The sequence below is a fragment of the Acinonyx jubatus genome, chromosome D3 (assembly GCF_027475565.1).
Source record: "Acinonyx jubatus isolate Ajub_Pintada_27869175 chromosome D3, VMU_Ajub_asm_v1.0, whole genome shotgun sequence".
Taxonomy (NCBI): domain Eukaryota; kingdom Metazoa; phylum Chordata; class Mammalia; order Carnivora; family Felidae; genus Acinonyx; species Acinonyx jubatus.
Window position 1 is genome coordinate 9852892 of NC_069392.1, and position 21536 is coordinate 9874427.

Below are 21536 nucleotides of genomic sequence, written 5' to 3' on the forward strand. Positions count from 1 at the left end.
AACTTTTACCAAGCATAGCTCTATTTATGTCACACAACTCTGGAAAGAACCCTTCAAAGGCATCCAAGATAAAAATCAGTCACTCTAAGCTTGGCATTCAAAAGCATTGCCCAATCTGGCCCCATGAGAAAATCAATGGAGACCTTAAAAAAAAACTACACCATTGTGTTCAAGTACTTTGAAAATACCGAGAAGCGGGGCGCCTGGGTGGCTTAGTCGGGTCACTGTCTGAAAACACGGAGAAACTGATAAAGCACCCGGGGAAGCAAAAAGGAGCGCGGTTTGGCGTACGAATGGTAAATCTGGGAACCTCTGCTTGGCAAAGAAGCTCTTCAGGATTGAAAAGCTACTGACCTAGAAAGGAGGGGAAGAGGCTGAGAGGAGTAAGCGGAGCAAGAGTTAGTGGTGCCAAGAAGCTTCCCTCCTGGCTGCCTCCCAGGCACAGGCCACCATCATCTCAAGCCTGAGGGCTGCACCAGCCTCTCAACTGGCCTCCCGTTTCTACCTCGGCACCCTATGCTCTCCTCTCTACACCCAGCCAATGATCATTCACCAGTGTAAACAAAACCACGTCCTTCCAGTCTCAGAACCCCACAGTGGCTTATTAAACCCAAACTACCATCAAGGCCCACATAGTCCGTCACTCACAGACCTCCCAGTCTCGCCTGCGTCTGCTCACCCTTTCTCACCACACCCTCGACTGCACTGGCCTTCTGTCCTGCCTCTAAAATGCCAAACTTCCTCCTAACTCTAGGCCTTGGGACTTGCTGTTCCCTGTTCCTGGATTGAGCAACTGTTCAGTTGGCCTGGGAATGTCCTAGTTTCAGCACCGACAGTCCCATGACCGGAGAAATCTCAGTCCCAGGCAAACTGGGATGGTTGGTCACCCTACCCGTCAGGATGGATGGTGGCTTATCATTCAGGTCTCAGCTCCAATGTCCTTCCTTAGAAAGGCCGGATCTGCCAGGTAAACCAAAGTGGCTCCCCACCTCCACCCCATTCACTGTCACATCATCTTATTTTCTTGCCTCCTTTACTTTTCACTAGGTGAAATGGTTTTGTTCTTATTTAATTTACTTTCTTATTGTCGAACTCCCCACACTAATGTGAGCTCCTTGAAAACAAAGGCCTGTTACCCCGCTACCCAGACAAAGCAACAGAGCAGGTGCAGAATTAATACTGATGAATGAAGGGTATCTCAGTCATCCAGATCACAATTTAAAGGAAATAATAAACCCAGGGGAAAAGAGAAGGGACCTAGCATGTCCATTACTATGCTGACCATATCTTTCAGAAGGGACATAAAGAGGACAAAATAGCAGTAAAATGGTCACTGAGTCTATCTAACGAACAGCCTTTTATAGAGAACACGTATATATGGGAGCAGGAAGAACTCAGAACAAAAGATGTAAAAAAAATATGTTCTGAAAAGGTAAAAAAAAAAAAAGGAGTTTTAGTTACTCTGTAGTTTTAAAGGCCAGAATCTAAGTGTTGGAGAATGTCAAAAGCCCGTGATCCCAAGCGCTAGGCTATCACGTTGGTGGCCCCAGGAGAAAGCTGCAACCTGGACTCAGGTCCTCGCCTAGTTCCCTCCCACACAGACTCCAGGCTTGGCCCTCGGAAGCAAGACACAAGCACAGGCTAGAGGAGCACTTGTGCTCTTGAAAAGATGGAGAATGAGAGGCCGACGTGAACATGACAGCCCCAGTCAAGCTCCAAGCTGAACGAGGCTGCAAGTATGACCTCAGCTTCCCCCACGCAGCGAAGAACCACCACCCTACTGAGCCCCATCAACCTGTAAGCTGTTACTGCTGAGAGTCACTTAGTTTTGAGGTCGCCTGTTGAGCAGAAGATAACTCAAACACCCCCAAAGTCAGAGACTGTTCATATTAATAGCTTCAGTTAGGCAGGGTATCTACTCCATTTCTTTCATACTCTAATATTTCTATAGTCTACCTTATGTAATGGTTACTTACCTATTCCACTCGGAGTTCGTAAGAAATCATTTTGAGACAAGCACAGCCAGTTAGTTAGTCCTGCTAGGATTACCTATTTATCTTAGCCAGGCTTCAATCCTTTAGCTTTCACTCAATCTTAAGTATCAACACACCTATTTTGCAGATCAAACTCCACTGATTTTTCGTAAAAATTGACAAGGAAGAACACTGGTGGTAGTCAAGGTTCCAAAAATAGGTTTTTAGTATTTCTTTCCTGATTATAAAACTAATACGGGGGCGCCTGGGTGGCGCAGTCGGTTAAGCGTCCGACTTCAGCCAGGTCACAATCTCGCGGTCTGGGAGTTCGAGCCCCACGTCGGGCTCTGGGCTGATGGCTCAGAGCCTGGAGCCTGTTTCCGATTCTGTGTCTCCCTCTCTCTCTGCCCCTCCCCCATTCATGCTCTGTCTCTGTCCCAAAAATAAACGTTGAAAAAAAAAAGTGACATTAAAAAAAAACTAATATGTGGTCTCTTCCATAGCTGTTTAATCTCTTATAGGATCTTTAAAAATTTTAATGTTTATTTATTTTGGCAGAGAGAGAGACAGACACACACACACACACACACATCATGAGCAGGGAAGGGGCAGAGAGAGGGAGACACAGAATCCGAAGGAGGCTCCAGACACCGAGCTGTCAGCACAGAGCCCGACGCCAGGCTGGAACTCACAGACCGCGAGATCATGACCTGAGCCGAAGTCGGACGCTCATCTAAGCCACCCAGGTGCCCCAAATCTTTAAATCTTGCTTTATTCTTGACCCAAAAGCTACCATGAACTTTTAAAACCAGATCCTGCTCAGAACTCTCTGAGCTCTCCATTGTCCCCTGGAATAAAATCCAAATACCAGTGGGGCGCCTGGGTGGCTCAGTTGGTTAAGTGTCTGACTTCAGCTCAGGTCACGATCTCACAGTTCCTGAGTTTGAGTCCTACATCAGGTTCTGTGCTGACAGCTCAGAGCCAGGATCCTACTTCAGATTCTGCCTCCCTCTCTCTCTGGCCCTCCCTGACTCGCTCACACACATGCTCTTTCTCTCTCAAAAATAAAAATTAAAAAAAAAATTTTTTTTAAAAATCCAAATACTGGGACACCTGGGTGGCTCAGTTGAGCATCCAACTCTTGATTTGGGCTCAGGTCACAATCTCATGGTTCGTGCGTTTGAACCCCATATTGCACTTCAAGCTTATGTTGCAGTGGATCCTGCTTGAAATTCTTCTTTCCCTCTCTCTCTCTCTCTCTGCTCCTCCCATGTGTGCTCGCTCTCTCAAAATAAAAAAACTTAAAAAAAAAAAAAAATTGGGAGTGTGGGTGCCTGGCTGGCTCAGCTGGTAGAGCATGCAACTTTTGATTTCAGGGTCATGAGTTCAAGCCCCACATTGATCATAAAGCTTAAAAAAAAAAAGTACAACAAATTACTATTTGTGTAAAAACAGAAAAGGAAAAAATTATACATGTGTAGTTGTACACGTTCATGTTATCTCAGGAAGAATACAGAAGAAAGTGTTAACGTTACTTGCCTGCAGCAAGGGAAACTGAATCAGGAGGCAAGGTGAAGGAGAGACTTTTGTACCATTTGAATTTTATAACTATGTAAATAGATTTAAAAATTTTTAATTTTTTTTTACTGTTTTTATTTTTGAGACAGAGACAGAGCATGAGTTGTGGAGGGGCAGAGAGAGAGGAAGACACAGAATCCGAAGCAGGCTCCAGGCTCCCAGCTGTCAGCACAGAGCCTGACGAGGGGCTCAAACCCACAAACTGTGAGATCATGTCCTGAGCCGAAGTCGGACGCTCAACCCACTGAGCCACCCAGTCGCCCCTAGAAATTTTTTTTAACTTTAACATTTGAGAGAGAGAGAGAGAGAGAGAGAGAGAGAGAGAGAGAGAACGTGCGCGTGCAAGCAGGAAACGGACACAAAGAGGGAAAGAGAGAGAACCCCAAGCAGGCTCTGCGTGGACAGTGCAGGGCTGGATCTCATGACTAGGAGATCATGACCTGAGCTAAAATCAAGAGATGTTTAATCGACTGAGCCACCCAGGTGCCCCATAAATAGATTATTTTTAAAAACAATGTATTCAAAACAATATAACGATCACTAAATTTGGAGAGAAATTTACCAGTACTTCCAAGTATCTGGGTGAAATCATAATTCACAGCAAACCTAACCGTTTCTAATGATTATCATCAGCCACATCTAAGTAGCAAATATTTATACTATTTAGAAACCAAAAGCTTTTGTGAATCAGAAAATGAATTTCAGCATTCAGCCTTTCAAAAAAGGAAATCCTGCCATTTGTGACAACACGGATGGGCCTTGAAACTATTATACTAAGCGAATAAGTCAGCCCAAGAAAGACAAACATTTTATGATCTCACGCCAGAAGATAAAAAGTCAAACTCACAGAAAGAATGATGGTTGCCAGAGGCTGCAGGGTGGGAGAAATGGGAGATGTGGGTCAAAGGGTACAAACTTTCAGTTAGAAAATGAATACGTCCTGGGGATCTAATGTACAGCATGGTAACTATAGGTAATCATAAATTTCGAAGTTGCTAAGAGTTATATCTTAATGCTGCCGTACACGCAGACACACAAACATGGTAAACACATGAGGCAATGGAGGTGTTAACTCGACGATGGTAACCATTTCACAATATACACATATGTCAAACCTTTACCTTGAAAGTATACCATTTTGTTAGGAATACCCCAATAAAGCTGGAGGGGGTGGGGGAGAATATCAGGGCTAAAAGTTCGAATCGTCTAGTTGAAAGCCCTCATTTTAGGAGTTTTTGTCTGGTTTGGCCAAGGCCATTTATCAGAGGTCTAAGGCTACGCCCTATAACCTGTCAGTCTTGAAGTAGAAGAGTTTATTATCTGTTCATTTAAAATTTTAAAAACAAAGTTAAAAATACTTCAACGTCCCCACGGTCCACTCCACTACCTCCCTCTCGTTTCTCGCTTTTTCATAACAAACTTCTGGAGAGATTTATTCTTGTCGTCTTACCCTCTTCACCATACTTGACCAACTGCACCTGGCTTCACCCCTCCTAACCCCCACAGCCGCTCCTGTTAAGGCTACCACCAAGAACTGCCATATTCTCCACCCAAAGACCTCTTTCAGCCTCAATCTTGACTTTCCCAGTAGAATTCAATGCTATTAGCCACATTCTCCTTTTATAAAAGTTTACTTATTTGGGGGCACCTGGGTGGCTCAGTCAATTAAGCACCCGACTCTTGAGCTCAGCTCAGGTCATGATCTCACGGTTTGTGAGTCTGAGCCCCTTGTGGGGCTCTGTGTTGACAGCGCGGAGCCTGCTCGGTTGGGATCCTCTCTCCCCCTCTCTGCCCCTTCCCTGTGTGTGCTCTCTCAGAATAAACAAACGTCTAAAGAGGAACAGTAAAGGTCTCTTGCCAGCACTGGAAGGACACCGATGCCATCAATTGAAAAGGGAAAGCCTGCGGGAAGAGCAGCTCTGGGGTAAAACCAGAAGTGTGGCTGGGGGCACATTTAGCTTGCGGTGATGATCAGACTGGAAGAGTCTCATATCCTGCACACATACAAACAAACACCCACGTCGATATGCAGCCAGCTCTCTGGGGACAGGTTCTGGCTGAGCAGCAGATTTGAGCACCAGCAGTAGATAGAGGTGTTTACAGCTACACGACAGGAGACCAGCCAGTGAGTAAGAGCAGGCAGCGACAGAAGGCATCCCGAAATAAGTCCGGAAGCACGTAATCGTTGAGAAGTAGGGAAGGTGGGGCAGGGCAGGAGCAACCACTGGCAGGAGAAGTCCTATGGGAGGTCCCACAAGGCAAGAGAAAGCCGCTTCAAGAATCAAATACTGCTAAAAGGTCAAGGAAAAAGACCCAAAGTAGACCTCGAACTCCATAATGTGCAAGTCCCCGGCAAACGTGGAAGAACTTCTCTGGTGGCACGTGGTAAAGATACGAGACTGACTGGAGCAGGCTCAAGACAGCATGGAAGGAAAGAACATAAAAACAAGAAGAATAAACGCTTCCAAGAGTAGTGCTGTAAAGGGAAGCCAAAAGCAGGGGACTGGAGGCGGGCACGGGTCAAGGCACTTTTTTGGGTTTTCTCCCCCCAAGACAGGATATCCTCTGATGTATCCGTATGCTGTGCTGAATGATCCGTCGAGAGGAAAGCTGTTAATGTAGGAGGGCGCTTGCAGAAGGAATCTGCACCCCCACTCCACCTTTTTATAGCAGGTAGGGAATGCAGTGTTCTGAAGCTAGCTTTATCGTGCTAAACGACAGAACTTGGCAATTGATCTGCTTGGTCTATGCGGATCAGCCTCGTTCTTTTTAATGGCTGTACAGTGTTCCATTCCGTGAAAGTACCAGAGGCACAGATACCGGTGTTTAGCTTCCCAAATCGGCATTTTAGAAACTGCTAAACTAGAGGCTGGTGAGGCTTAATTTTTTATTTGATGGAAAATTTCAAGCATGTAAAAATAGAGAATAGGCCAATGAACCTTCCTCCAGATTCAACTCTTATCCAGATATTGCCACACAGGCTTGACCTATCACTTTTTTGGCTCAAGCGTTTTATTTTTTAAAAATTTGTTTTAACATGATTCATTTTTGAGAGAGAGGGAGAGAGACAAAGCATAAGCGGGGTAGGGGCAGAGAGAGAGACATAGAATCTGAAGCAGGCTCCAGGCTCTACGCTGTCAGCATGGAGTCTGACGAGGGCCTGAACTCCCCAACCTCGAGATCGTGACCTGAGCCAAAGTCAACACTCTAATTCCACTTCCAAATATTTCACTACACATCTCTAAAAAATGTGGACATTCTCATAGAACCACAATGCCATTTGCATACTTTACAAACAAATTAAGAATAATGCCTTGGTTTTATCTAATACTCATTTTATATTCAAATTCCAAACGGTCTCCAAAATGTTCCTTAATGGTTTGATTCAGACTCCAAAAATGATTCAAAGGTTGTTCTTTTAATCTAGATCAAGTTCCTTCAGCCCCAACTTTCTATTTTATGCCACTGACAGGGGCTATTTTAGTTCTATTTCCTCCAGAGCAGGTATGGGCTTTTGATTGTATAACTGCGAGGTCTAGAAATCTCTGTTGTCTCTATACTTGATGGACACTTTGGAGAACTGCTAACTTCTGGGCTGGAAATCACTTTCCCTCAGAATTTTGAGAGTGCTACTCCATTTGTGTATCCAATAATGCTACTGAATAGCGTGGTGCTTTCCTTATTCCACATCATTTATACGTGATTTTATCATTTGTACACGATTTTCTCTGGAAGCTTCACAACCCTCTCTTTACACCACGATAATCTGAAATTTCAGGATGATATGCCACATGGTGGGCATTCTTCATTCACCATGTCAGATATCTGTTCATCTAGACACCTGTGCCCTCTAGTTTGACATTTTTTCCATATTCTTTGATCATGCTGCCCTCTTGGTTTTCTGTTCTCTTTTCTGGAACTCCTATCAACTAGGACTTTAGAGGGATTGCTCCTCCACATTTATCAACTCTTCTCTCATATTTATTGTTTTTATTTTTGCCCTTTGAGAGATTTCTTACATTTTTTTAAATGTTGACAGTTTTTTTTTTTTTTAACGTTTATTCATTTTTGAGAGAGAGAAACAGAGTATGAGTGGGGAAAGGGCAGGGAAGAGCAAGACACAGAATCCGAAGCAGGCTCCAGGCTCTGAGCTGTCAGCACACAGCCCGACGCAGGGCTTGAACTCAAGGACCGTGAGATCATGACCGGAGCCGAAGTCGGACATTTAACTGATTGAGCCTCCCAGGCACCCCAACAATCATAGTTTTAATTCCCAGGAGCTCTTGCTCATTTTTTTTTTTTTTTTTTTTTTTTTTAAGGAGCCCCTGTGCTATATTGTATGAATGCAAGATGTTCTCATATCTCATACAGCTAGGAGAATAAAACATTGTAAACCCTATTGGCTGTTCTTCTGATTTCATATTTTCATACTGGAGACTTTCCTAATTGGTCTAGAGATCCTTGGCTATCTGCTTTAATTTTTAATTTTTTTTTTAATGTTTATTTCTGAGACAGAGCATGAGCAGGGGAGGGGCAGAGAAAGAGGGAGACACAGAAGCCAAAGCAGGCTCCAGGCTCCAAGCTTTCAGTCAGCACAGAGCCCGACGCAGGGCTTAAACTCACAGACCTCGAGATCATGACCTTAGCCGAAGTCGGATGCTCAACCTACTGAGCCACCCAAGAGCCCCTAAGGAAATTCTTAAATAGGGTGCTTTTTAATTTTTTTAATTTTTTTTTTTAACTTTTATTTTTGAGACAGAGAGAGACGGAGCATGAATGGGGGAGGGTCAGAGAGAGGGAGACACAGAATCTGAAACAGGCTCCAGGCTCTGAGCTGTCAGCACAGAGCCCGACGCAGGGCTCGAACTCACGGACCGCGAGATCATGACCTGAGCTGAAGTCGGACACTTCACCGACTGAGCCACCCAGGCGCCCCAATAGGGTGCTTTTTTAAATGTACACAAGAGCTCCCCCCACCGCCCCGCCCCATGTACCCAGCACCTAGCTTCAATAATTTAAAAAAAAAAAAAAAAAAAGGTGGGGGGGGAGGGATTGGTGCCTAGGTGGCTCAGCCAGTTAAGCTTCTGACTTTGGCTCAGGTCATGATCTCACCAGTTTGTGAGTTCGAACCCCGCGCTGGGCTCTGTGCTGACAGCTTGGAGCCTGCTTCAGATTCTGCATGTCTCTCTCTCTCTCTCTCTCTCTCTCTCTCTCTCTGCCCCTCCCCCACTCATGCTCCGTCACTCTCTCCTTCAAAAATAAATATAAAAAAAAATTGGCAAAAATACAGATAATCAGATAATCTATTCCTCTTCCCCTCCCCACACACCTCTCCAAAGTTTGGGGTTTTGTGAGGTTGGATTTTGTTTGTTGTTTTTATTTTTTGTTTTGTTGTTGTTCTGTATGCATCTGCTTTTTAAACAGTTTAGCACTGATCAGGAATGCTGTGCACATGGTTGAGGCTTGCTTACTGGAAGACATCACTTGCGGGTGATTCACTAGGGCAGCAAGTCCTTTCCTTAAATGAACCCTAATGTCCATATACTGAGGTCTTTTTTCCAGAGTCACCCAGCTTATTCAGAAAATAAAGTCCAGCCTTCTGCCTGGGCAGCCAGTCTCTAAGCACAAAGGAGTACACCAGGAAAGGGATGGACAGTTCCTTTTATTAACGTTCGGCCTACACCCCTCTCACCATAGCTTTGCACCACACCTCGTGCCTCCCGCTCCCAAGACTCTCTGAAGTGGGCAGGGGAGACTCCTCTCTTCCCCTGAGCAAACATGCATTTTTGGCCGCGGCTCGCCCCACACTGAAAGACAGGAAGGGCCACTACCACCTCCATCAGCTGAGGAACAAGAAATACAGGCTTCACTGTCCGTTACCGAGATAACCACAAGAGGAATGAAAATAAGTAAAACACATTATGAAGAAGGAGGAAAGAGGAGGAAGTAGACCAAACCCTTATCTCCTGTGCTGCCTCAAGTTCTGGTCCACGTGCATGTATTTCTGATAGGCTTCTGTTAAAGAAAAAACTACCAGAGAAAGGGGAAAGCCTTCAATGTTTTCCCACTCTACTCACAATAAAGACCTAAATCATCCTTGGGCCAGCTGGCAGGTCTGTTCCAGGCAGCAAGTACTAAAACTTTTCTGACAACTCTGAACACGTGTTCAAGGAGTACAATCTCTAGCAGACCAATTCAAAGACACTGCAGCTGGAACATTTAAAAAAGATGATGATTAAGCTGAGAAACTAGATAGAAAAACAAGAGGATGTAGGCTTAAGGACACCAGACTCCTGACTGACAGTCAGCTGGCGGGATGGCTGACTGGTTTCCCAGAACAAGTTTAAAGCCTATTAAAATTCATTCGAAAATTACTTCGGTGTTTTTTTTTTTCCCCCAGGAATGCTAATTTCTTCCAGAAGGGGGCTGTAAATTACATCATTAAAACAGGTTTTGTCACAGATTGACTTGGGGCAATTTTTCTTTTATAAGTCTCTACAAATATTATTGAGACCAGCACTGTCCAGCAGAATGTTCAATGCTGACAAGTTCTAGATCTTGGATGTTCAATACAGAAGCCAGTCACATGTGGCTACTGAGCACTTGAAATGTGGCTAATGTGAGCAAACAACTGAAGCCTTAGTTTTCTTTTTTTTTTTAATTTTTTTTTTTTTTTAACATTTATTTATTTTTGAGACAGGGAGAGACAGAGCATGAACAGGGGAGGGTCAGAGAGAGAGGGAGACACAGAATCCGAAACAGGCTCCAGGCTCTGAGCCGTCAGCACAGAGCCCGACGCGGGGCTCGAACTCACGGACCGCGAGATCGTGACCTGAGCCGAAGCAGGCCGCTTAACCGACTGAGCCACCCAGGCACCCCACTTTTTTTTTTTTAATTTTTTTTTTTTAACATTTTATTTAATTCTATTTTAAGTAGCCACATGTGAGGCGCCTGGGTGGCTCAGTCGTTTAAGTGTCCGACTCTTGATTTTGGCTCAGGTCATGATCTCACGGTTTCGTGGGCTTGAGCCCCACGTCAGACTCTGTGCACTGACCGTGAGGAGCCTGCTTGGATTTCTCCCTCTCTCCCTCTCTCTCTGCCCCTCTTCCTGCTTGTGCTTTCAGATTAAAAAAAAAAAAAAAAAAAAAAAAAGTAAAAAATGTTCTAATAGCCACATGTGGCTAAGGGTTCCTGCACTGGACAGGTGAAGTTCTAGACTACCATGGGTCCTCCTCTTACACCAAGCTCTCCTTCCTTCTCTCTGCATTCCAGCCACAGTAGCCGGCTGTCATTTCCTGAAACACATGCTTGCTCCTGCCAAAGCCTTTGCACCTGTGGTCTCTTCTTCCTAGAATGTTCTACTCAACCCCTGGAAGAAGTTGGAGAATAAGGGTAACTACTACTTTTCCTTCAAAGACCTAAAATTCTCTTGTCCACTGATTTGCTCACTTGATTATGGTTAATGTTTTGTCACTCCACCACTACCACCCCAAGCCACCCACAGGCAGAATCCAAGCTCCATTAGAGCACGGAGCCTGCTCACCCTGCCCATCACTGTATTCCCACCACCGAAACACAATGCTGCCTGACTCACAGTAGGCATTCAGCTACCATCGAACGAATGCCTTCTCACAATTTTAACCATCATCACTCTGAGACTCCCAAGATGTACTATAGCCCCAATCTTGCCACTGCGATTTACTTCCAGGTTTCCAACAAGCCCCATGGGCATTTTGGCCTAAAAACCCCACTGTCTAGTGCCTGGGTGGCTCAGTCGGTTGAGCGTCCGACTTCGGCTCAGGTCAGGATCTCACGGTTCAGGAGTTTGAGCCCCACATCGGGCTCTGTGCTGACAGCTCAGAGCCTGGAGCCTGCTTCGGATTCTGCGTCTCCCTCTCTCTCTGCCCCTCCCCTGATGGTCCCCCCTTCTCCCCAAAGTAAATAAACATTAAAAAAAAAAACAAAAAAAAAAACCCCACTGTCTACACATTAAGTATTACTATTTCCACTTTGTTGCCAGATTAACCTTCAGAAAGCTTGACTTTATCTGTGTCCTACAATTCTAGACAAAGAAACCTTCAAAGAAATCCAAGAAAAACCCCAAAATTTGAGCTAAGAGTGAACACACTGCGCCTACTCCACCTTTCTCGGGTCCTTTTTAAACCAATACAAAAAGAAACCAAATTGAAATTTCTCTGCAAAGACACAATGAGACAGAAAGGGAACCTTACCCCGAGTTCAAAAATGTCCATGAAGACAGAATGCCCCTTGGGGGTTTTCTCATTCAGACTGGCAGGAGACCAGATCCAGTAGAAGTAAGTACCATCCGAAGAAAGGTGCACAGTGCTCATGGTGCTGCCAACCGGGAGGTGATTGGCTGGCATTGGCACCACCTGGCACACCTGGACATGGAAAAGGAAAACTTCATTAACGGGACACAGAACTTCCTATTCATTCCGTCAGTCCATCACTAACGCCGTTATGTCCAGAATCAGAACTCGGGCTTCTCGGTCCAAATTAAACTGACAGCGGGGCACCTGGGTGGTTCGGTCGGTTAAGCGGCCAACTCTGGGTTTCGGCTCAGGTCACGGTCGTGACACTGAGCCCCACACCGGGCTGTGTGTGCTCAGAGCCTGCTTCGGACCCTCCGTCTCTCTCTACCCCTCTCCCACTCACACTTGCTCTCTTTTTCAAAAATAAACATTAAAAAGAAATTAAACTGATACCTCTAACATATGAAAATTGCATGACAAAAATATAAAATTCATACAACGGCCCATGGGACAGATAACATAGGCCAAAGATATTTACTAAACGCTTTGAATCTGCTAAGCACGTGTGTTTTATCTAACAATTACCAAAAACAAAGCTTTAGAGGAACCGTACTGAGATTTCCTTAGTAAGCGAATTTCAGACTAAAAATTACATTAAAAGTACAGGGACTGTATCTTACTTTTATATCCCAGCAGCTAATTCAGAGTCTAACTCAAAAGTTACTCAATATGGAAGTAAAAAAAGAGGGCAGAAGGAAGAGGGGAGGCAGAGAAGAGAAGAGAAAGGACAAAGTAAAACAAATGAAGGCAGACCCTAGCCCAGCACATGAGGCTTTAGTGAAATGCATCAAGTCCATCATCAGGAAAGAGACAAACTCCAACTCTCTGTATTAGACACGAAGGCATGTGTTTCTAATACTGAGCATCCTTCAGTTTCAGAATAATGAATGAGCTTTGCATCATTTCACACTAAATGTGTAGTTACATACTAATTTTTACTGCCAGAGAAAAGCCCTTAAAATGAGAGAAATGGAGAACCCCCCCCCCCCAAAAAAAAAAACTGCTGGCTAGGTTTTTCAAAAATGCCAAGAGCAGGAGAAGTCAAAATTCAAAAATAAAAATAATCAGAGATGGTCAGATGCCTCTGGGAGCCCTAAGAGCGACCTTCTGTTATTCTGTCCCTCGAGGTGAGTCACTAGTTTCCCTAAGGTTACTTCCGACCCTTGAACTCATTTCAGATGAACTTTTTTCCAGACTTGTTTTGTCTATTTCAGAAGTTAAGAAGTAATGCAGTTGCTATGACCACACGTTGGAACTTGTAGTGCCAGGCAATCTACAATGTTGACAGCTACTGATTGGCCTCTGTCACCCCCAAACTGCTCCAGTGCATGTAACCTCGTTAGTGACAACAGGATCTTTTTGGTTAAGAATCAGAGTTTTCGCAAGAACACAGACGAAATGGACATTGCTTGAGATAAAAACCATGTTCTAGAATTGAACATCTGTTTAATTCCCAGGCTTATAATTCTATTTCAAATAAATACAGAACATATTCTCACATCTGTCTGCATTAACGATAAAATATGAAGTCAATTGGAGACAGCTGCCTGGCTCAGTCAGTTAAGCATCTGGCTTCGGCTCAGGTCATGATCTCACGGTTCATGAGTTCGAGCTGCATTGGGCTCTCTGCCATCAGTGCAGAGCCTGCTTCAGATTCTCCGTGTGTCTCTCTCTCTCTCTCTCTCTCTCTCTCTCTCTCTCCTCCTGTCCCACTTGAGCACTCGTCTCCCTCAAAATAAACTTAAAAAAAAAAATGAAGTCAATTGGGCATCTATTTGTCAATGTGCTCGTTTTATTCATCCAACAATTATCAAGAAGCTACTGTGTGCTTTGGAGATGCAATGGTGAAGAAGACACAGTCCCTGTTTACCAGGAAAGGCACAGTTGAGGGACAGACGAAAGCAGAAGTAACATTCCACTTAACTCCTGGAGGGGACTTCTCCCAGGGAATTCACTCCACAGATGGCAACTGTAACTATTCTGTTCAACTTCCATTGAAAGGCAGGAAGTTGTAATATAAAAAGCTCAGTCTAGTGCTAAGAACCATGGGTTCACGTTCTTATGCCACCATTAATTACTATGTGCCCCTGGACAAGCCCCATGACCTCTGAGCTACATTCCTTCCTCCAACAATAAACACTTGCCAAGGGGCGCCTGGGTGGCTCAGTGGGTTGAACATCCAACTCTTGATTTTGGCTCAGGTCATGATCTCACAGTTCATGAGGTTGAGCCCCCGTCAGGCTCTGCGATGACAGTGTGGAGCCTGCTGGGGATTCATGCTCATTCTCATTCTCCCTCTCTCTCTGCCCCTCCCCCACTTGTGCATATGCACAGTCTCTCAAAATAAATTTTAAAAAGAAGGAAAAAAACCCCACTTGCCGAGCACTTACAAAATGCCTCGACTCAGCTGCCTTGTCTGTAAAGTGAAACTGCCACAGTTTTACCTCATAGGTAGAAGAAGCGTATGTAAATTGCCTAGACCAGGGCTCGGCACAGAGACAGACACGGATAAATGACAGTTACTATTATCATCATCAATCAAATGCTAGGCACTGTGCTCCATTGTAAGCACACAAAGATAGGGAAGATAGGGTCCAGATCTAAAGGGATGCATGGTAGTGGGGAAGAAACACAAAAGCAGGTGATTTCAGCATAATCCAGCAAGTATGGTGACAGGGTGCTATGTTTGGAAGCAGTCAAGATGAGCTCTGAATGCCTCATCACATGAGGATTTTATCCAAACTCCTTTCAGAAAGGCTGTTTAGAACAAATCAAATAAGGAAATGATACCCTCCCCAAAATAGACCCGGCAAGAGAACAAGATAGCTCGTACGCGTAACATCTTTGACTCTCTAGAATTTTTTTTAATCCTAAAAGCTTGGTGACGGCCTTAGAAACTAGAGCACATTCACTTAGATCATGTGGGACAACTCCAAGACACCAGAGAAAAAACCAGAATGCCCCAATGGTGACAATTAGAAGGATGCCGCTGCGGCAGGAAACTACCTCAACTGTATGCTTCTTCCCTCTGATGAGGTCAGGAACTTCCCTTACGGTCTCCAAAACATAACAGACAAGGTCTTGGTTTTCTTTTTACCTGAAGGGTATTCTGGTCAATGACTTGGAAAAGGGAGTGAGGTTTGTTATCAAAAGATACAGGCCGGTGGAGAAGACCGCCGCTGCCGAAAGCGACCCATCCTGGTTCCAGCTCCTCGTTCCGGCAGTACACAAAACCTCTGCGGGAGGGGGGGGAAGAAAGCACACAGGCTGAGTAGCCAGGCGGTTGCTGGAAACCACACAATGCGCTACAGCAAACAACTTCCACCTGATTGTTAAAAAATGACTAAGTATGCAAAACATCTCAAGGAGAGTACGTGTATTACGTTAACTTTGCGACTGACACTACAGCAAATATTCATTTTCCACAACAAATTACAGCAAAAAAAAGTTGGGGAAAAGATCCAATTAAATATATAGAAGCCTCTCAAACTGTGGTTTCTTGTGGCAGCAATTCACAGATCTGATATCCCCACTGAAAAGTAGGGCTAATCCACGGTCAAATCCAAGTACACAAACACTGAACTAGGGGCACCTGGGTGGCTAAGTCAGTTAAGCATCTGACTTCGGCTCAGGTCACGATCTCACGGTTTGTGGGCTCAAGCCCCGTAACGGGCTCTGTGCTGACAGCTCAGAGCCTGGAGCCTGCTTCAGATTCTGTGTCTCCCTCTCTCTCTCTGCCCGTCTCTCTCAAAAATGAAGAAGTGTTAAAAAAAAATTTTAAAAAAAGACTGAACTAGAAAAATGTCCATTCATCAACATGGAGAAGGCACGAATATTGTAACAGTTTGGATCATAGAGGAATTTCTGGCTAGAAACAATGACCTGAGGGCTACCAAGCTGTTTAGAGTCCAAACAAAGTGAAATGCATTAACAGAACAAGAGTCTACTAATCCAAGAAAAATCAAATTACATGAAATTGTCCAGACTTATTTAGTTACTAGTCAGTCTTTGGGTGGGTTGGGGGAGGGGGGGACAGAAGGGGAAGATCTGCATCCCCAGGTATCTTCCTCACAGAGATTTATGGAAGAAGGGAAATGTTCCAGCCAAATCATTCAGCAAGTTCCATGCAACTGACCTGAGAGTACCATGTAATCCAGACCCCAATTTGCTTACTCCTCTTCCAACTGAGTTAGTAGTATACAGGTAGAGACCATCCGCCGTGAGACAGCGCCCTAAGTCAGCATCTGAAATCATTTTTTCACAGGTAAATTATATACATGATTTTTCTAATGAAATTATAAACATGCTTCTAGTGAAAAAGCCTTAGGAGGTTGAGTGAAAGATAATCTCCTACTTCTAAAATAAATGCTTCAGTGTGACTTCCAGGAAAGATGGCTCAAACCCCCAAATCAAGCCTCTAGAATGTATGTGGGATCAGGAACCAACATCAGGGAAAGAGGTCAGATAGATAATAGCAGGGGAATCTGGTTCTACCTGCCAGAAGTTTTCTTCTTGTCTTTTTGAATAGCAAAAATAGAGTCAAAGTTATGCACTCCTAATTCTAATCTGAGAGGACTAAGACTCGAGGACTTTCAGTAATGATCCGGTGGTTAAAAAGCCATGAGCTCTTAAGAGCTCTGGGCACTTATTAGTTGACCTTAGGCCTTTCTGAACCTCAGTTTCTTCATCCAGAAAATGAGACTACTCTGTACCTCAAGAGTCACTGTGATGGTTAAAGGAGATAGCACAGGGGAACACCCACAGGCCCCTGGTTCAAAACCAGTGTTCCATAAATGGCAAATGCTATTATGCTGGCATACCCATGAAACTGGTGGACCTAAAGTCTGCTTCTGTGGATTTCCCATCCAGTGACTCTGTTCCCCCTTAGCTGTATCCACTGCCAGCTAAAAACCGTATTACTCCATAGAATAGTAAACAGTTTATTAATTTACCCTCAAGAATTTGTCCTAAAGAGACAGCTTGTAAAACTTTCAGTGTTTTCCTCACCATTTCACCATGGTTAAGTTTGTCTACTACCTGTCCTATTAAAGGAAATCCAACAGCACAGCCCTCATATTTAGTAATGAATATGCTGTTATCTTAAGAATTCAGTCTACGAATCCCAGACAACTATAATTTGTAACTATTAGGTTCTTCAAAAGACCGTTAAAGTGAGTAATCGTTTTTAAAATATTTTCTTTCCTTAAGTATTTTAACTTGGAACCTATAAAGATCCATTTATTCGTTCCTCTTTAGATAGAGGCCTAGGGCCTTCTGAGGAGTCTGACAAGGGGTGGGAGTGAAAGTGACAGAGAAGATTGGCCCCGAGTTGATACTTGTTGAAGCCAAGTGAGGAGTGCCAGGGGTTGACTAAAGCATCCTCTCAACTTCTATATCTGTTAGATGTTTCCATGTTAAAAATAAGGTTACTTTTTAAATTCTAAGAAAAATATTCTCCAGGTGGAAGCAAAACTAAAAGTACAAGGGAGTGAAAACCAAGCAGACCAGTTTAACACCATCATCCCCCGTAAGAAACTACCCCAAGGTAGATACTAAAAGAAGTAAAGGGAGAAAATAAAGGGGTTTGGTTTCATTTGAAGATGTAAATTTCAGCCTATAATGTTTAAGAACTTCTTGGGTTTTACAGGCTCTTTGCTTCTCCTGTTGACTCTAGTTGCATCAGATCCATTTTACCACTGGTTCCTTTTACCAGCTCACATGACTATTTGGAAGCAACAGTGGACACGAAAAGACACGGGCCCCAGGATGAGAGGTGCAGCGGTGGCCTGCCTCCCAGACTGCATCCCATGCCCTTAAGGCTGTCCAGGAAGTTTCCCCATCAAGGGTGAGAAATGCAAGTAATCTCAAATTTCTTAGAGATTCACTTTGAGTCTTTCCAGAAGACAACTGAAGGTCTTAGAAACAGTTTCCTGGGGCGTCTTAAATTCCTATTTCATCGGTTACATAGCGTTGTTTAATGACAGAATACCAGCTACAACAACTAACAGGTTTGGGAGCAAGGTAGACAGACTCTTGGTGAGCCTGCACCTCCAGAGGAGGAAGCTAGAAGCAGCCTGTCTGGGGTGCCAGGGCACCGCTCACTACTTCTACCACACAAACGGAGAGGCCACCTTCATCCAACAAGTCAGGTAAGTGAAGGTCAATTAAGAGAAGTTCTGCCATTTTCACGGAGATCACAATAAACTGATATGGAAAACTTCTGAAAGTGTAAAAACATTTTAATCCAGCCCATTTTGTTAAAGGAGAGACTTAATCCATGCTCCTTTGAACAATCTTGTCTCCCCCCAATCCCGCCCCTTTTAGGACAGAGGGTTCAACCACACACACATAGTAAGTTACTAAAAGAAACAGCATCAGGCTTAGGCAGCAAGATCTGACCTTCTGTTCATGGACATAAAAATTTAACTTAAGGCTCCCAGGCTCAAACTCAAATACCCAGGAGTCCACTGCAGTAATTCATGGCTCCTTGGCTAAAGCGTATGGATGATCCCTTTCCCTTGCGATAGTAAAACCTATCCATTTTCTTACCTCCCTGAGCATCAGCTTTTACACTTTTACTGATAAAGCAGACAAAGAACTCACTGTATAGGATCCTAGCGCTTTTAGTTAAGAGAACAGAGTTCTACCCAAATCGTTTGCCACAATGATCCAAGGCCATTCTTTTCACATCTTAATTTCAGTCACAGGAGCAAAACCCCTACGTTACCTTTATTTTCAGAACTGGAGCCGGTGCTACTATCTGGTGCAGGCAACATGTCTTCATACCCCCACGATACTATGTGTTTGCCACCGAGCAAACAGGAGGGGGAGCCAGGCCCCCCTTCCAAAAGCAACAGCCTAAAAACGGGGAGATGGGAGAATCATGAAGACAAGGAAACTATCCATTTCAGCAAGAAAATGAAAGTCAACTCAAAGAGCAGATAACTAGTTTTGAACAAATACGTATCTGGAAAAAACAGTCATGTTTTTAAATTTAAAATTACAAATCCATGCTTACAGAAACATAATAAAAGTACAGCTGTGTATAGGGGCGCCTGGGTGATTCAGTCAGTTGGGCAACCGACTTCAGCTCAGATCATGATCTCATCATGGTCTGTGGGTTCAAACCGCGCGCCGGGCTCTGTGCGGACAGCTCAGAGCCTAGAGCCTGCTTCAGATTCTGGGTCTCCCTGTCTTTCTTCTCCTCCCCACTTTGTGTTCTATCAAAAATAAACACTGGGGCACCTGGGTGGCTCAGTTGGTTAAGCGTCCAACTGCAGCTCAGGTTATGATCTCGCGACTCGTGGGTTTGAGCCCCGTGTTGGGCTCTGTGCTGACAGCTCGGAGCCTGGAGCCTGCTTCGGATTCTGCATCTCCCTCTCTCTCTCCCCCTTCTCCACTCCCACTATCTCTCTCTCGCTCTCTCAAAAATAGGCAGTAAATGTTTATTTAAAAAAAATTTTAAGTACAGTTGTGTATAAAATGTATAGGTTTTATATATATGTAGGGAGGGTAGTTAGGGTAAGGATTGGGAGGCACATACACCAAAACATTAGGAATGGTTATCTTTAGGTAATGAGCTTATAAATGATTTTCAGTTTCTTCTTTACACTTTCACAGATCTTAAAATCTATAATAAAAATTCACTATAAGCGATTACATTTTAAAAAAACAAAATAGAAACTGAAAAACAACACGCTCTAGGAACACTTTCAAAAAAAGGAAAAAGGAGACAGAATTCTTAAGATGAATAGGATAATATTCTTATTTTAAAATATGAATCACTAATTAAGCATTTTAGCGCTCTACCTGTTAAAAGAGACTATGTACAAATCTCCCTCATGGAGGAAGAAGATAAGGATCCAAAGTGACAACTTACCTATACAGTACATCGGCTACAGGCAGGGACCCCAGATCAGTCTGTTTCTGTAACAGATGGACCGTATGGACAAAAGTCTTCAATGATCCCCTAAAAATAAAAGGAAGGAAAATCGTCACAACTGCTAAGTCAAATAAGAAGGTTGATTTTATTAGCCACGTGAGAAGGTTCCAGAAGGGGTCTGTTTCCACCAATCAGAAGACGTATTGTACAAAATATACTTGATTCCTACAGATTACCACTGACTCATACAAAAAGTTTTATGAGTGGCACCAATTATGCCAATTAGGATGTTCTCCTTGCATCTGTAAACGAGTTCCCCCCAACACAAAAGTTCAAAACAGAAGGCTCAAACACAAAGAACATATGGCGATTATGCTTGGACACCATTTCATCAAGTCCTTCTCTAGCCTAGGAGAGAGATTTTACAGAAGGCAGTTACATTTAATAAATAATCTAACAGTATTTCCAAGCTTAGTTTTTGTTTTATTTTTTAAGTTCATTCATTTATTTTGAGAGGGAGGGAGGGAGGGAGGGAGGGAGAGAGAGAGAGAGGGAAACAGGAGCTAGGGAGAGGCAGAGAGAGGGAGGGAGAGAGGATCCCAAGCAGGCTCCACACTGTTAGCCCAAAGCTGGGTTCAATCTCATGAGCCAGGAGACCACGACTAGAGCAGAAATCGAGAGTCAAGCGCTTAACCAACCAAGCCACCCAGACACCTCCAAGCTTAGTTTTTAAATATCTTTAAGTTTATCCATTTTACATAACTCTCCCCAAACCCCATCACATTAAATATGACTGAAGAAGAATACATTCCAGTAATTTTTAATTTTTTTTATTAAGTAACCTCTGCCTCCACATGGGGCTCAAACTCATGACCCTGACATCAAGAGTCACAGGCTCTACCAACTGAGCCAGCCAGGCCTCAAACAATTAAGATTTTGTTCTCAGAGGTGTTCCTTCTGCTTCCCTTGCTGTGAAGTATGTGATTGTAATACTCACAGAGCTCACCACTACCCAATTTCCTTTTGGTTCCCAAGACTCAAGACTCTGGGAAATCTAGAATATGGTCAGCAGGATCTAAAAGAAGGTGTTTTTAAGATGCATGGGACTTACCTGGCCAGATCCTAAGTATAAATCACCACAGAACATTTCCTGAACAAAATGATCACCTGTATCAGATAGGCTGACTTCGGATCGCTGCCTTATTCTCTTAGCCAAGGCTTTAATTGCTGGGTAGCCTATACCTCAACCCTAAAAGAAACAGGATACCGGACACTGGACCGAGTAAGGCTTAAAGTCCTCCTCTTAAGCATCCCTTTCACTACCTCTGGTGTTCAAAGAATCAAAACCAAAGAGCAATACAATATAAAGAGGGAAGGCAGCAGACAGGGTCTAAATGCTCAAGCTGGGAGTCCAGCCACTCACCAGCTGCCCCATCTCAAACCTGTCACTTAATTCCTACGGACTTTTGCTTCTTCATTTCTCCAACAGGGAGACGTCCCTGGGGTGCAACAAGGTTGAAATAAAGGGGCAAAAGCACACTGGAACATTTAAGGCCATGAAACCAACTGTAAGGTATAGTTACCTGCCACAGTCACTGGTTCCCTGGTTCCTAAGCTCCTCCAGGATCTGAGCCCTGCCAAGCTCCTCTCCTGTCCCTTTTCTCTCCCACTGCCTTCCAGCTGGTTACCTTGCTGTCCCCTCGACTACACCAAGCACAGAAAGAGCACCCGAGTTGTGCCACTTGTTGCTTTTCTTGACCACGACACTCG

At 44.0% G+C, this 21536-nt stretch overlaps 1 protein-coding gene and 1 long non-coding RNA gene across 9 annotated transcripts in view; one reads left to right on the top strand and one right to left on the bottom strand.

Annotated features, from left to right (window-relative positions):
* The window catches only part of HECTD4 (HECT domain E3 ubiquitin protein ligase 4), a 189407-nt gene that overhangs the window by 107057 nt on the left and 60814 nt on the right, over positions 1-21536 (bottom strand). For all 8 annotated transcript variants that reach the window (XM_027043892.2, XM_053206225.1, XM_027043891.2 and 5 more), the window contains exons 3-7: positions 19764-19853; positions 18612-18742; positions 16020-16128; positions 14982-15120; positions 11783-11953 (exon numbers count right to left, since the gene is read on the bottom strand). In XM_027043892.2, coding sequence (XP_026899693.1) covers positions 11783-11953; positions 14982-15120; positions 16020-16128; positions 18612-18742; positions 19764-19853 — 640 coding nt within the window. The remainder of the gene's footprint in view (positions 1-11782; positions 11954-14981; positions 15121-16019; positions 16129-18611; positions 18743-19763; positions 19854-21536) is intronic.
* LOC113595073 (uncharacterized) lies at positions 1605-13559 on the top strand. Its single transcript, XR_003415520.2, has 3 exons — positions 1605-1797; positions 10824-10943; positions 13099-13559. It is a non-coding gene; the product is annotated as an uncharacterized LOC113595073 (long non-coding RNA).